This window comes from Vanacampus margaritifer, chromosome 2 (genome assembly GCF_051991255.1).
Source record: "Vanacampus margaritifer isolate UIUO_Vmar chromosome 2, RoL_Vmar_1.0, whole genome shotgun sequence".
In the NCBI taxonomy this organism is placed as follows: Eukaryota; Metazoa; Chordata; class Actinopteri; order Syngnathiformes; family Syngnathidae; genus Vanacampus; species Vanacampus margaritifer.
The window spans coordinates 2,626,390-2,641,321 of record NC_135433.1 but is presented as its reverse complement, the minus strand read 5'-3'; the positions used below and the strand labels follow the sequence as shown (position 1 = coordinate 2,641,321).

The window sequence follows — 14,932 nt, the reverse complement described above, 5'->3', positions numbered from 1 at the left end:
TTTACTTTTTGTCTCAAAAAGATTGGATTTTTATTATTATTGGCATGTAGAAAAAACTATGAAATTATTTTTCATTGTTTTATTAATCTGGCATTGGAATAGGGGCGTAGAGACTTTTTGTTTTTACTCAATGTAGGGAGTAAAAGTAAAAAGTCATCATAAAAAAGTGCAAAACACCACAGAAGGGCAAACGAATAGCATCAGTGACATTGTCGCTCCATAACAACCCTTTTGAACAAGAACGTTCTAGCAATACATTGACTGACAGATAATATGACAATATGTAAAATAACTGCGTAGAACTATGGCATCTATTGATGATCCTTTTATTTCTTTCCATTATTATTTATTTGTTATATGTTCAAATTATCAATTGATCAATCAATCATCACATGCATATATTCTATCCAAAGTGCAATATTATGAGTGTAGGGCTGGGAATCTTTGACTGTCTCACGATTCGATTAAATTCCGATTTTTGGGTCTGCAACTCGATTATCGATTCAGAACGATTTTAGATTAAAAATTATTTGATTGACAATGATTTCTGCTTCAATTTATAGATATGCAAAGAATTGTCATCCAGTCTGACTCACTAATGCTAATTAGCGCGCTACTCGTGGCACTTTTATCACTCAAAAGAACAACTATTCATACAAAACGCTTCAGGAATGTATACAGAGAAGCATCTTAACATCCTAAACTGCAAAAAAAAAATACTTTTATTGGACTAACTTGATCATGACTTTTTGCTTCTATGTGGCTACAACTTCACAGTGTATCAGAACGAGCGGAACCACACTGCCCCTAAGTGGCCAAATCGTGTACAACATGAACAGTGCTCCCAATAAAGGCACACACAAACAAGGGCAAGACAGTTATCAAATAATTGGAATAAAATCGATTTTTGGGACATTTAAAATCGACTTTGAATCATACTAAATGAGAATCGCGATTCTTATGAGAATCGATTTTTTGGGCACACCCCTAATAGAGTGTTATTGTTCTTTTGAAAAATCACATTACATAAATTATTGTTTTGGGATTGGATGCTGGAAGGGATTAATGGCATTTCCAATCATTCAAGAAAATTTGAGGTACGAGTGTCACAGAACTCAAGTTAAACTCATATCTCAAGGCAGCACTGTAAGTATTTACTTTTTAACAGTACTGTATTGTATCCTTGTTTACCTGTTAGTTTCCTCAATACTCAAGAAATGCTCAAATACAGATACCTAAAATAACCAAGTACAGCGTTGCCTTGAGATCCGAGTGACCTGACATACGAGCTTGTCAAAATACGAGCTGACGATCAGATGATTTTTATGTTTATTTTTTTGGTTTGGCTTGCGAGCACAAACTTAAGATACAAGCGCTGTATGGTGGCAATTCACAAGGAGAGCCTAGGACCAACACATCTTGATTTTCTTGCAAATTTGTATCCTTGATTATTTAATTGCACTGTATATAATTATTAGAAACTGTGCTGCAGTTTTTAAAAATACAGAATGCACTTTACTAATTACTACTTGCATTTAAGCACTGCAGGCTGTTGATTAAAAGTTGAAGGGTTTTCTTTGCTGTCTTGTCTATATTTTATATTACCCGTCAAAGGCCTACAAATTAGCGGTATGCTAGTTTAGGCACATTTACACAAGTATTGTACAAGTGTCTTTTCAAATAAACAATAAAATGATATCTAATTAATGTTGTTAGCATAAACCAATCTTTGTACTGCTCTCATGTGGCCAAAGGCACATACACCAGAAGGGGCATTGCAATGTACAGTAGGCCAACTAATCCATTTTTTTTAATTTAATCCATTTAATTGACTCATTACAATTTTGTAGCGTGCTATCACCCCCCCCCCCCCCCCAATTAATTAAAGCACATTACAATCATTTTTGGTTGGATTTTTGGAGGGAACCTGGATCAATGGCATTTCCATTCATTTCAATGGAGGAGAGATGATTTCATTTGCGTTCTGAGTTACGAGCGTGGTCAAGAAAATAACCAAGCTTGTATCTCAAGGCACCACTGTATTTGCAGTTCCACACACTTGCTTGTAGCAGATAAAGTGTGATATGATCACATCAATTTTGTAAGATGGTTGTGCAGAAATGAGTGAGCGTGTGGTAGAGGCAAGCTGGCCTGGGTCACCACCACCCCCCTCCCCATGAGGAGCCCTGGAAGGGGGTCCCCGACTTTGCTCATCCTTCCTACCTTGGCCCTTGGTGGTCATCGGTTTACGTGATGTGATCCCGTCGCCCTGGTATGCCGAGGTGCGCATGCCCACTAAAGAGGACGCAGCGGCTCCATGTGTGTTGAGGCGCATTATTTGGCAACAGACGCGGCAGCGGGGAGGGCCGAAAAAAAAGAGGATATCCCCTTGATTTCAAAAAAAGCAACGATTAATCCAGGTTAACAGCAGATTAAACATTCCTTGGTCGACCATCGGCGACGAGCGGGCGACAAAGCGACCGAGTAAGTTGCCCGTGTGCGTGTTGTGGGGGGGGGGGGGGGGGTTGTTGAAGCCGAAGTTTTTAGTGAGTGGGTCGAGGGGAGCCTTTTATTCGGTCTCGTCGCGAGGAGCCAGGTCTTCCTTCACCTATCTGTGACGATAAAGAAGCTGATGAAAAGTAACACTTCTCCGGAGTCCGCAGAGCCAAAGGTTGAGTCGTGGGAAGGGGAGGGGGGTCCCACTCTACCAAAATTGTTTCTTTTTGAAATGTTCTCAAGCTTGTCGCGCTTACCGGAGCGGATCTTGTTCGCCCAAGTGGTGAAATGAAGCGACTTCAAGCGGGGATTATAACGTTTCCTCGCCGGCGGCAAGCTCCTGGTGTGGGCCGGTCGGTTCCATTACCCAGTTCCGACCCGACCATTTTCCTTCGGGAGGGGGACGGAAAGGTAAACACGACCCTCCCGCTTTGCTACGCTCAAGTTTGATTTTGTAAAATCGGGATGTTTTCGAAAGTTGCTGCCCCCTCGCTGGAGATGACGACTGTCCCGCATCGGGGAGCAGCCAGGTCAGCGATCCGGGCTCGGTTCTGACCGTGTGGGTCTTGTTGACATGCGACTGTCCGCCCGGGGGACTTTTTGATCACTTTGACTGGAAGTGTGTGTTGTGGACTTTTTGATGGCTTCATGTGAGCATTGAAACGTGCGAGCTAAAGTGACTGCTTGTTGTTGTTTGTGCGGCGGAGCTAATGTTAGCTCGCTAACTCCTTCGCGAGCTCACCTCCTCCGAGGCGGTGTCAACATTCAAAAGCCGGCTGGTTGCACATGTACCGTGGGCTGGCTTTAGGTTTTAAAGGGCCGACTTTGCTTTATGGGCTCTACCCGGGCGGTGGAGCGCGGACGGCGGAGGCTTGCTGTCCGTTTGAAGCCCACGGCAGCCGCCACTGTTTGGTTCTGCTATCTAGTAGCTAATCTTCCTACTTCTCGCTGTTTGACAAGCGTAGTCTTCCTCCTCTTAAAGCTGAACACACACGCGCGCGCGCACACACGCGTACGCGCGCGCGCTCGCAGGCCCCCACGCACACCCCGTACACACACATTCCAGCCAGGGGTTCTCAGAGTAACGTTTCCAATGTTCTCCAGGTGTGTCAGAAAACTTCCAGAACTCATGTCCCAAAACAGCAACATCGGTTTTCGTGATTGATCGGATGGTGACGATCTTTTTTTTTTTTATACTCATTTTCAAAACGTTTCTCCTAAACTGGGGCGACCAGATTTTCTAAATCAAAAATGGTCAAAGATTGACAATTCCAAACAACCGTGTTTTTCTGATATTTCCGCAATGCAATGCTTCATTTCCACTGCGTATTGCATTGCTTTTGTCTGCGACTAGCATACAAACCAGGCATATTGTCATAGTAGTCAAACAACATTTTATCATATTTTCAAATCAAAATAATCTTCACCAATCAAATAATGCTGCATTTGAGGAAAGTGGGAAACCGGATTTATCCCTCTCCAATTGTGTCAGTTCCGACCTCAAAACGTTTGAGGCAAATGTAAATACAAGACATAGGTCCATGTGACACATGAATTGGAATGACTGTGTTAACCAGAACAACAAACAATTTATCGGAATCAGCCATATTTGTTATTTACTTTTGTTAAGTTTGTTATTTAGCCTGGAACGCTTTGAGGGCGGAACCGGGACACTATAATAAGTGGGATAAATCCGATTTCAAACCTTCCTCGAATGCATTATAAGACCGCTATTTTGACTTGTGACATAAGCTCAGAATCGTCAATACAATAAATTTAATTGCTAGTCAATCTGAAGAGCGAAAGACGGCGGACAGTGGTGGTCATTGCCAATACTTAGGCTGTGTTCAGCCTGCCAGCCAAACTCCGATTTTTAGCCCATCCAGATATGAACTGGGCGGTTCTTTTGTAGTCTGAACAATCTAATCACATGAAATCCAATTTTTACTGGGACGGAGTGAAACCACATTGGGGAGGTAGTTTCATATCCAATTTGGATAGGATGCGTCTCAGTTTGAACAGCTCCAAACACACAGATCGGACTTGACTGTCCGTGACGTCACTATACGACGCAAAACCCAATGCGCCAGCGCAGTCAGTATCCCATCGGTTCCACCTACCCGACTGGTTGCTCACATGCTATGGCAGTCAAATGCCTAGAGATGCCTCTGATGCCCCTTTGGCTCCTTGCATGCACAGCCAGAAATACAATGACAATGTGACAGTTTTAACGCTACCTACTCAAATGCTGCAGTTGGTCCTGCTACACTCTCAGTTCTTTGCATTGGTTTCTTGCTGATACGCTGAAACTCGTTTCAGTGTGGACGGGGTCCTTTGAGGGACAGTGTGTAAGATTTAGTGCCATCAATGCATTAATTAAAAAAAAACAACACAATATTAATTTCATTAATATGCACACAAAAAAAGTTTTAACACACTAGCATACATTTAAAAAAATATATATAATCGTAGGTTTAGTAATCGCTAATTGTATTAGATAGGTCGTGTTGCACCTTACAGGAGGCTAGCCTGTTTTTCGCCGCTTTACGTAGTGCAGCTTGTGTTGAACACAATGGGTCGACCTCCGCTTAGGTTCCACAGCTGGGGCCTGCAGGTGGTCGTCACTGAGCCCTGTGATTCTGAATCCCACCGCTTGTCTCCCTCTGCCTTTCTTTCGCTTGCTTTTGCAAGCTTCTTCCGCTAGCTGCACTTGTTAGCCGCTCCAGGTATTTCTTGCTAGCTGCTCCAGCAAGTTCTTCCTCGCTAGCCTGCTTGCTCACTCGCTCGTTTGCTCACTCCAAATAATTGGTTGTAGTTGGTGGTAGGCTTGCGAAGTGTGGCACCGTAGTGCGCACTCCAAAACTGTTCTATTAGTTCACCACTAGATGGTACTAAATCCTACACACTGTCCTTTTAAACTGTATGAAACCCCAAATTAATATTTCCTTTTAGAAGAAATGTACTGCAAATCCAATTATCTGTTCCGGAGTCTGGACCTTAGATGTCCCAAAACACAACTAAAGATACATTTTATACAGAAGAACTATACAACAAAAAATAAATCTTGTAGAGAATAACTATAGTTCTACATACAGGAAAAAAAAATATATATATTAAGTGAAGTTAAAGGCTGAGAACAAGTAGCCAGTTTTGTACTTTGCTATGAGTACTTTCTTAAATTCTATCATGTTTCTTGACTACTTAAACTGCTGTCACTCAGAACTTTCTGCCGTATTGAGTAAAATGTTCACTTCCATCAAATGGCAAGGCCTATTCCACTATTCAAACTTTTATTAACAACTCAAGGCAAATTCTCCTACTCTGTTCGGCGACACTCGGGAATATTTGGGCAACATTGGCATAATACATTCTGTCAAAAGTCCGGCCTTTAAATTACACGACCATCTTGATGTCGTAGGTATCTTCGTCCCCAGGATGACCCGCTTGACACAAAGAGCCAGGTTGGGTGTGTCGGGAGGTTGCTCCAGCACACCCATGTTCTTCTCGACCAGGAACTGTCAGATGCTTAGGGCATTGTGACAACTACAACTCTGGCACTCTGAACCAAGCAAATAGCGCAGGATCTTTTTGTAGAGGGAAAAAAAGTAGTTTGAATATATCATTTTTGATACCTGTCCTGGAACTTTTCTGACACACCACGTAATCTTAATGTCAGTTGAATGCGAATAGTATGTGCACCATGAAACCCCATGGATTTTTTTTTTTTTACATTTCAACCGAAATATTCATGACCTGTTTAATAGAAAGGAACTTAATCATCCATCCTTCCATTTTCTGGACTTAATTCAATATTTATCCATCGTCGCTGGCTGACTTATGGAAAGCCGTTAGAGCTTTTATTCAGTATCCTTGCTATCTAGCTTAAGTTCCATGTACTAGAACGCTCTTTGTCCTAGTGTTGGCCTACTAGTACGACCTCAAGCTGGATGCAAGGAAACTGAAAAATGCTGAAATTACTTTAATAACTTTATTGAAAAAATGGTCAAACTGTTTTTTGCGACTTGATGTCCATCTTAAAGTCACTAGTTACTAGTGACTAGTAGGACAAATTTGCCATACTAGTACTGTAGGACAACTACTTCCTAATAGCAAGGCAAACCTTAGCACGACTTGACAACTGCATACTACTAGTGCTGCTAGTGACATTAAACTTCTACTAGCTAAAATATAGTGCTTAATTAGTAGGTGCACAATTTAGCCTCGCTAGTAACATCTAGTTGCCCTACAGGTATGCCCAATTTGTCTACTATTTTACGAGAATTTCATACAGTAGTGGTGGCAGAAAAGGCTGCTAGTAAGACAGTTCTACTAGTGCACCTAGCATTCTACTAGTGCGCCGAACTGTCCTACTAGTGAGAGTAAAGAGCATACTACTAGTACATGGTTAAACTGAATATGTCAATTATGCCATTAACCGCGTCATTGCTGTCGCATAATGACAACATACCGGATCAACATTAGCTTCTGTAATAATTATTGAACAAATAAATAAATTATAATGACATTGCAGTATACAGTTTTTTTTATATTTATTTGCATTTTGTTAAATTAATACAAATAAAGCACTTTATATCCATCCGTAATGTGATGTGTTGCTCTACTTATATTCAGGTTATTTTTGAGTCACAACTCATGGATTTTGTGTTGGAAATCAAAACAATACCCAGGAAACAAACAAATATTTTCTGGATTGGCGCAATGCATTATGGGATATATTGTGTTTCTAGTGACTGTCATGTTCACTCATTTTCAAGGTGCATTGTGGGATACCTTGAGGGTGCGATGCAGGCAATAACCTTTAGTTACTCCACATTTGAACATCAGTACACAATGGCAACTCATTTGCCCATTCATATGTTGAAAAAACATAGTTTTGGCCCCATTGACCACACATATGTGCTTCCAATCTGCATCACGTTGCCTCTCGTGTATAACGCTACATGAAAAAGAACCTAGAAATGATGCGCGTACAGTATGCAAGGATGTCAGATTTATGTGCAGTGTCAAGCATCTGACATTTTAACTGGTCCAAAGCTGAGGTAGGGACAAGCTGGGTTTTTTTGGGGCATTTTCAAAAAGTTATACAACATAATTGATTGCAAGTTGTTTTGTAGAGCCCAAAGTTAAGGCTTAGTTTGAGAATGAGAATCAATTCAGAACGATTTTAATCAAAGATTGCTGTCTGTATGTATAGGATGAAGCGTTTCAAACCTACTTTTCAGACAGTTTTCTTATAATGGAAGCGTGTATGTATGTGTGTGTGTGTTCATGTTGTGTTGCTCAAGCCGCATTTCTTGTCGCGGCAGCAGATATGGCTGTTTAACTTCAACCGTGGCAATGTTTGTACTTCTGATGAAATGCTAAAGTCTTATGTCATAATAGCGCATCACTTATCAGATCATGGACTTATGTCATATCACCTGCTTTATAGCAATGCGATAGCATAATGGCATTATTTTCGAGGAAAGATTTTTTTAAAATTTGAAAATATATATCGTATATATTTATAATTCAATACAAAATGTTGGTGTCACTTAAGAATTTTTTTTTTTAATTCTTTTTATTTTTATTTTTAAAGAAAAGCATTGCTGAAAAAAAAAATCACATGAAGATAACATAAAATTAGGAGTACTGTACATTTGAGACATTGTTAATGTGGTATATGCCTATTAAATAAACATGTATTACTTTCCATCTAAATGTATGGATGCTGATATTCTCATCTAATTTGATAAACGCCTGAACGCTTCCTAAATGTTAAGCAAAGTATTCTTTCAGATGAATTGCACACTGAATGATGGCATTGAAAACCAACTGAAATGTGTGTGGGCTTCTGCTACTAGTTGTCACGGCTAGCTTGCCGTCGGCAATTGGTTTAGTGCCGATTTAAAACTTGAGATGCTTCAGAACGGGGTTGCAACATCGCACATGTAATCCAGACAAAGTGTACACAATGTACAGTAGCGCTAATTCTAGCCAAGATAGCTACAGTACTGTATTATTACTATTACTAGTGTTCGCCAAGATGGCTAGCATTAGCGCCACAGTACACTGCTACCGTACACTGCATCGCTCAGCGTGTGTCTGGCCTAAAGTACTTTTACTTGTTTTAACTAGTACTTTTAGAAGGCTAAAGTGTAATTAAATATCTTTATACACACACATTACAAAATGTTACTTTTACAAAGATAATAATTCTTTCTTTGCCTTGACCCTATAGCATTGACATTTGTTTTCCATTAACTACCGGTATAATCCACCCATTTTATTTACTCATTTAGCCATCTGCTGTTCTAATTTTGTCAAACATGCATCACATCGCCGGGAATTGATGATAAATGCTGACTGTGTATGGTATTTAGACATCTGCCTTCCTTTTGGGTAAGGTGTGGTGGTCGGCTCCTTGGAGGTGTAACTGTGACTGCTCTTTCGCATGATATTGGAAGGAACACTTCATGCAGCAACAATAGCATGAACTATCATTGAGGCATTGTCTGTGAACAAAATGGTGGTCAGCCTTGGTGAATGGTCGGATAAATAAAGAAGAGTGGAGAAGGTTTTGTCCTGTCACTGGGCTCCGTGTCACGATGGCTTCTGCTGACATTGTCACTTCAGTCTGTCAAATTGAGTGAATATGATTGTAAAGTTAAAATTGCCAGGCGTTACCTGAATGATTGAGTCAGGACATAGCAGATTTTTATTTATTTTTTTTATCACATTGTTGTGGTCCATGTTCTAGAAAGTGCTGCTACACTGATCACACACAAGACTGATTGAGGGTGTTTGTGTACTCGGCCACTGTTCTGTATAAAAGGGATTGTCTATAGGGGCCATTTTAAGCCGCTGCGCATGAGTGCAGGCGTTTTAGGAAAACTTGATCGAGTACAGTAGAACCTCTACGGTTGAATGTAAACTGTTCAGAGACTCTGGTCAAATCTAATTTGTTCAGATTTTAAAGCAGAAAAAAGTAATGGAAATAGAAATATTTCTATGTCAAAATGTCAGCTTAAACAGAGCATTCTATTATTTGTCATTTTCAAATTGTTAACTCTTTGACTGCCAGACGTTTTCAGAAAAGGGATGCCGTGGGTGCCAGCCGATTTAAACATTTTGACTGATCTTTTGACTGATCTTTCAAGGTCCACAGAAAATTATGTGTTTGGACTATGGAAACACACATACTACCAAATGAAAGATTGGACTCTCATCTTTCATCAGAAAAAAAAGGTTGTTTCTACCTTATTCCGTTTTTGAGTAATCAACAATAGAAAATGGTTTGTTTCACCTCTGTTTTGAAACAAACGTCTTTTAACGTCTTTGGCACTCCTCCATAGGATTTTACCAAACGTTATTTAACGTTTTTGGCAGCCAAAGAGTTAAGTGTCGTACACTGTCAAATGAAAGTTTACATCACTGTTAATTCATGACTTCTTTATGACAAAGGTGCAACACAAAGATGATTCTGTCAAATAATTGTAAGAGAAAGTGCATGAGGTCAGAAAAGTTCTGCGACTGGCATCTTGTAGTGTCCCAAAAACCACCATACACTTAATATTTTTCTATTTCATTCGAGTATCATTGAGACAGACGTGACGCTATCATTATTTGACCGCCATTTTGCTAAGTGTGGCTTGTCAATTGATGTTTGAACAGCGCTGAAAAATTGCCGCCGAGCAAGAAGTTTTCCTGTTGCCATTCTGCAGTTAAGTGGCCGTCACGTTGCTTCAACGCGAAGTACAATTTTTGCTATCGAAGGCGAGTTTCTCGAAGCAGGACCTGTTCTTGACAAACCAGGCAGTAAAAGGCCTGTCATTGCCGCCACTGATGAAAACACAGAACTCCTAGAGCAGGCATTATTTGCGCATAGCCAGGGAGAGTCAATCTGGATGGCTGCATTGGAACTCTGCATTCACCAAAGCTGGTTTCAGCAATCAGCAGATGCTTCAGAGAATGATAAAGCTTTAGTAAAAGGTTCGGTAAAAGGCTTCAAGCAGAAGATTATCATTCTCAACAACCTGAAATGTAAATTGGAGCAATGACACACGGCCATAAAGCTTCTTAACTCTTTGACTGCCAAAAACGTTAAATAACGTTTAGTAAAATCATATGGAGGAGTGCCAAAGACGTTAAAAGACGTTTTTTTTTCAAAACAGAGGTGAAACTAACCATTTTCTATTGTTGATTACTGAAAAACGGAATAAGGTAGAAACAAACTTTTTTTTCTGATGAAAGATGAGAGTCCAATCTTTCATTTAGTAGTATGTGTGTTTCCATAGTCCAAACACATAATTTTCTGTGGACCTTGAAAGATCAGTCAAAAATGCTTAAATCGGCTGGCACCCACGGCATCCCTTTTCTGAAAACGTCTGGCAGTCAAAGAGTTAAACATTGAACTGCCTTTGGACAGAAAAATATGTTGCCCGATGTTGGATGCAGTCAAATGAATTCGTTGACGGGCTAACTTCTCACACATGTTTCGAACTCTTAGGATTTGCACACATTTTGAGACAATTGTCATGAAAATGTTGGTAGGATTCTAAATTGCACAATATATGGACAGAAATGAACCTGAGTGGTTTTTGGACTGCTAAATTATACCACAGTATTTTGACAGGGGGTTTGTCATGGTTGGTGCATTGCGTGATCCACACATAACGTAAATATGTTTGCCACACAGGGAGGATGGTTGACAAAAGTGAGTCTGCCAGCTCTTGAGTGACAGATTGACAAATTGAAGACCTTTCTCAAGGCAGGAACATGACAGATAAACTCTGCCTTGTGCCACCGACCTGATAGTGGCTAAGCCCAAGGTTTGTTGGTGAAGGCCAATCTGATAATTCGCTTGGGATGGATCTTCATCCTGCAAATAGTTTTAGGAGGATTGATTGGATGAGATTACGTCCATTAGCATTGTATGTTCAGTCACCGTATGTTGTATTTTTTTATCTCTGTGATATATCTTGTTAATTTTAGCCATATCAACTCAATTTTCATAGATGAATTCCTCACTTTTGTCACATGGGAAGATGGAGGGGTTCGAGCCCAAAGAGTCAAACACGGATTAAGTATTATATTATTTATATAGTATATTTAGTATATGAATTTGTGGTTATTTAAACAATAATTTTTTGATCCAACACAAGAGCTGCATCAATTGATAAAGTAAATAATGGTCATGATCTTTATATTTTGATTACATTATGTCTCTATTTTAACAGGACAGGATATTACAAACATGTTGGCTACAGTGCAGTTCTACGAAAATTTATAAAATGACAGCCACATATTTACAAGTTGACAGTGTTAAAATTAAAGAGTGCATTATATGCCATGCATTTTATCTCTTTCTATCAACTTAAATATAAATTAAACATGGGGGGGTGGGGGGGGTTGTTTATAAAACTGCATGCTTCTTTTTGATTTTACTTATTTTTTAATTGATCGCCTTTATTAGGGATGGCCACCACATTACTCAATTAGGCAATTTATTGATTAAGAATTTAGTTCATTGTGTGTTGATGACTTTTGACTATCAACATGAAACTAAATCACCAAGAAAACAAAATGAATCTAAAAATTCTAATTGTTAAAAAAGTTTTTGCTTATTCAGAATTTTTATATTTAATGCAGAATGTTAAAAAGTGAAACAATTATAATTAAATGAACGTTCATTTTCGCCATAGATAATTTATTAAGTAATTAATTGATTTATTTAAATAATGCCTGTGCCTAATAACTGCTCAATATTGAGATTTTCTCCTTAGCATGGATGGACTTGATTAACAATTTGATTGCCCAGTGCCCCACCTTGTTGGAAGTAATCAAAAAACATGTATTCAGTTGTGCTTTTACTTTTATTACCCTGTACAGTATACTACTTGACTTTTACACTACATGCTCTAAGAGCTAATAGTGAAAATGAGTAACTGTGGCGCAATATTAACAGGAGACGTCATAGCCATCAGAGCTACGCAACTTACTGTAGTTTTTTCTACTTAAGAGGCATTACCCTACTTAAGTGCATATGGTGCCATATTAATGTGTAGGTTGATGGGGTTGTGATCCGCGTGTGTGTGTGTGTGTGTGTGTGTGTGTGTGTGGGCTCAAAGAAAATGTGTGTTAAAAAAAAAAAAAATGCCACGGAGATGAAATGTGAAACCGTTCGGCCATTGAGACCCCCGTGTAAGAAAGATCAGGTTGGCCTCGTGGGGTATGTGGCGGCGTTCCCTCAGCGTGCGAGTGCGACGCCATCATCTCACTGCTACAGTACGTCCTCCGTGCCGTCACGCACACAGACGCACACACACACACGCTACACCCACGTTGACACTGTATAATGGCCGCCACTGTGGAAGCCGAGTGTCTGCTCCGGCACCTGGAGGGTTAAAACTAGCTTCAGTTTCTCCCTCAGTTGCACACACACACACACACACACACACACACATACACACACTAGCCAACTGGTTTAAACCAGTTCTCGGAAAAACTGCTTTGTGTGTCCTGCTGAATCCTGGGAAGGGTCATGTCATGTGTGTTTTAGTGATGTAAGACTATATATAAAAAAAAAACATAAACTTAGTAAGCTGTTAGCAGATGAGTGGTCCATATGTTGTATTGCGACTACTATGCATGTCATCAAAGCTAACCTCTATGCGCTTCATACACGCCGCCATGATTGTAATTTTAATGTTTTAATTCCCTTAAAAGAAAAGGGGGGAAAAAAAGGATGCAACCTTCGCTGTCACTTATCGCCGGCCAGATTGAGGGCCTTGGTACAATAGGCAGGAGGTGTTCTGTATGCATGAATATGATGTTGGACATTGATGCACTTCACGTGGATGCTAGATTGGAAGTTTATATTGTACTGTGTATTCCAAATGATAGATTCAAGTGTGCGTTTCTTTCTATCTTGTCTGTGAACCACAGTATGGGCAAAGGTCGTCTCCCACTGCATACCGCGTTGGGCAGACTCAGAAAATGTCAACCTTTGATACATTTTGGGTCGACTTTTTGTGTTGAACGGAATAAGAACTTATTTAGGGTTCTGGAACCTGAATTTGTTGTTTTGTGTCCTCTCAAAGTGACATCTGGCGTGAAGGTGATCAGCACTAGATTGGGACTTCATGTTTTAAGAATGCACTATTTATTAGGGCTGTGTATTGATTGTCATTTCCTCAATTGATTTGATTTCATTTCAAATCACAAGAGTTCAGTTTGATTCGATTTAGATTTTTCCCGATTCAATTCACTTCAGTTCAATCCGATATTATCGATTAATTATGGAACATCAATTCTTCTTAAATGTCAAGGACATGGTCAAAACTCCACAAATATTAAGTTCCAAACTAAATTTTGCGGAGGTTAACTGGTCAAATAATTTGGTACAATAATGAAAGTAACATCAGCAAGAATGAGGCGAAAATATTTTCATAATTCTAATTTAATAATTATAAATATAAACTTAAAATATTTTGAATTGTCTTAAAGTGCAGTAAGTCAGGTCTTTCATAAATTTAAAAAAAATCCTTTAAAATTCATGTGAACAGTAAATTTGAAGAAAACAGTAAGATACAAAAAAAATTGGCCTTTAAAATTCTATTTTCTTAAGAATTTATGGGGAAAATGTGATATTTAAATATTTGATTCATGGTTTTATGAATCGATATTGGGCTAAAACATTTTTTTTATTTGATATCGATTATTAAAAAAAAAAATTAAACCCAGCCCTATTATTTACATATATATATTTTATAGTTAAAACCAACAAATTACATAAGTTATACATGCTGCATACTCTAAAAACGTATATTAGTCTCGATCAGGGGTGCTCAAGTTCGGTCCTCGGGAGCCCCTATCCAGCCTGTTTTTCATGTTTCCCTCCTGCAGCACAGCTGAATCTAATGATCATCTCATCGGCGAGCTGTGCAGAAGCCTGATAACGATCCTGATCATGAATCAGGTGCGTTAGTGGAGAGAAACATAGGAAACAGGCTGGACGGGGGGGCTCTCGAGGACCGAACTTGAGCACCCCTGGTCTAGATACAGGAAGCAATCGTCTAAAAAGAAAAGTAACATTCATCATTTGCCATACAAGTGTTAAAAACGGAAAATACTGACGCTTTCTGTATGTGTGATCTTGCATGACGGATGTGTAGTGTTTTGGGAAGTGGAGAAATCTAATTTCCTTCACTTTTAACTTGCAAAAGGGACAACTAAATAATGTACTTACACAGCTGAATTTTAGGTTCTGTATTTGACCTATTGTCGACTTGGCTATGTTTCACTGATCCGCCAGGACAGAGATGGTGCTCATGATGATTTTCCTTTGTTTGGTACCCGTGGCATCAGAAAACAAGAAGAAAATGACACTACTGTTAACTCCGTGTGTTGAAATCTTGCACGATATTCTGAGTGA

General features: G+C 39.5%; 1 protein-coding gene across 6 annotated transcripts in view; it reads left to right on the top strand.

Annotated features, from left to right (window-relative positions):
• Window positions 1-2,316: 2,316 nt before the first annotated feature.
• LOC144043651 (transcriptional repressor p66-alpha-like) overlaps window positions 2,317-14,932 on the top strand; it is a 31,794-nt gene continuing 19,178 nt past the window's right edge. The window contains exon 1 of one of the 6 annotated variants that reach the window (XM_077557522.1): window positions 2,317-2,484. Coding sequence is in view for 4 of the 6 variants with exons in the window: in XM_077557519.1 (XP_077413645.1) it covers window positions 2,785-2,907 (123 nt within the window). In the remaining 2 variants the exon portion in view is untranslated. The other 5 variants (XM_077557520.1, XM_077557519.1, XM_077557524.1 and 2 more) reach the window with 5 other exon arrangements.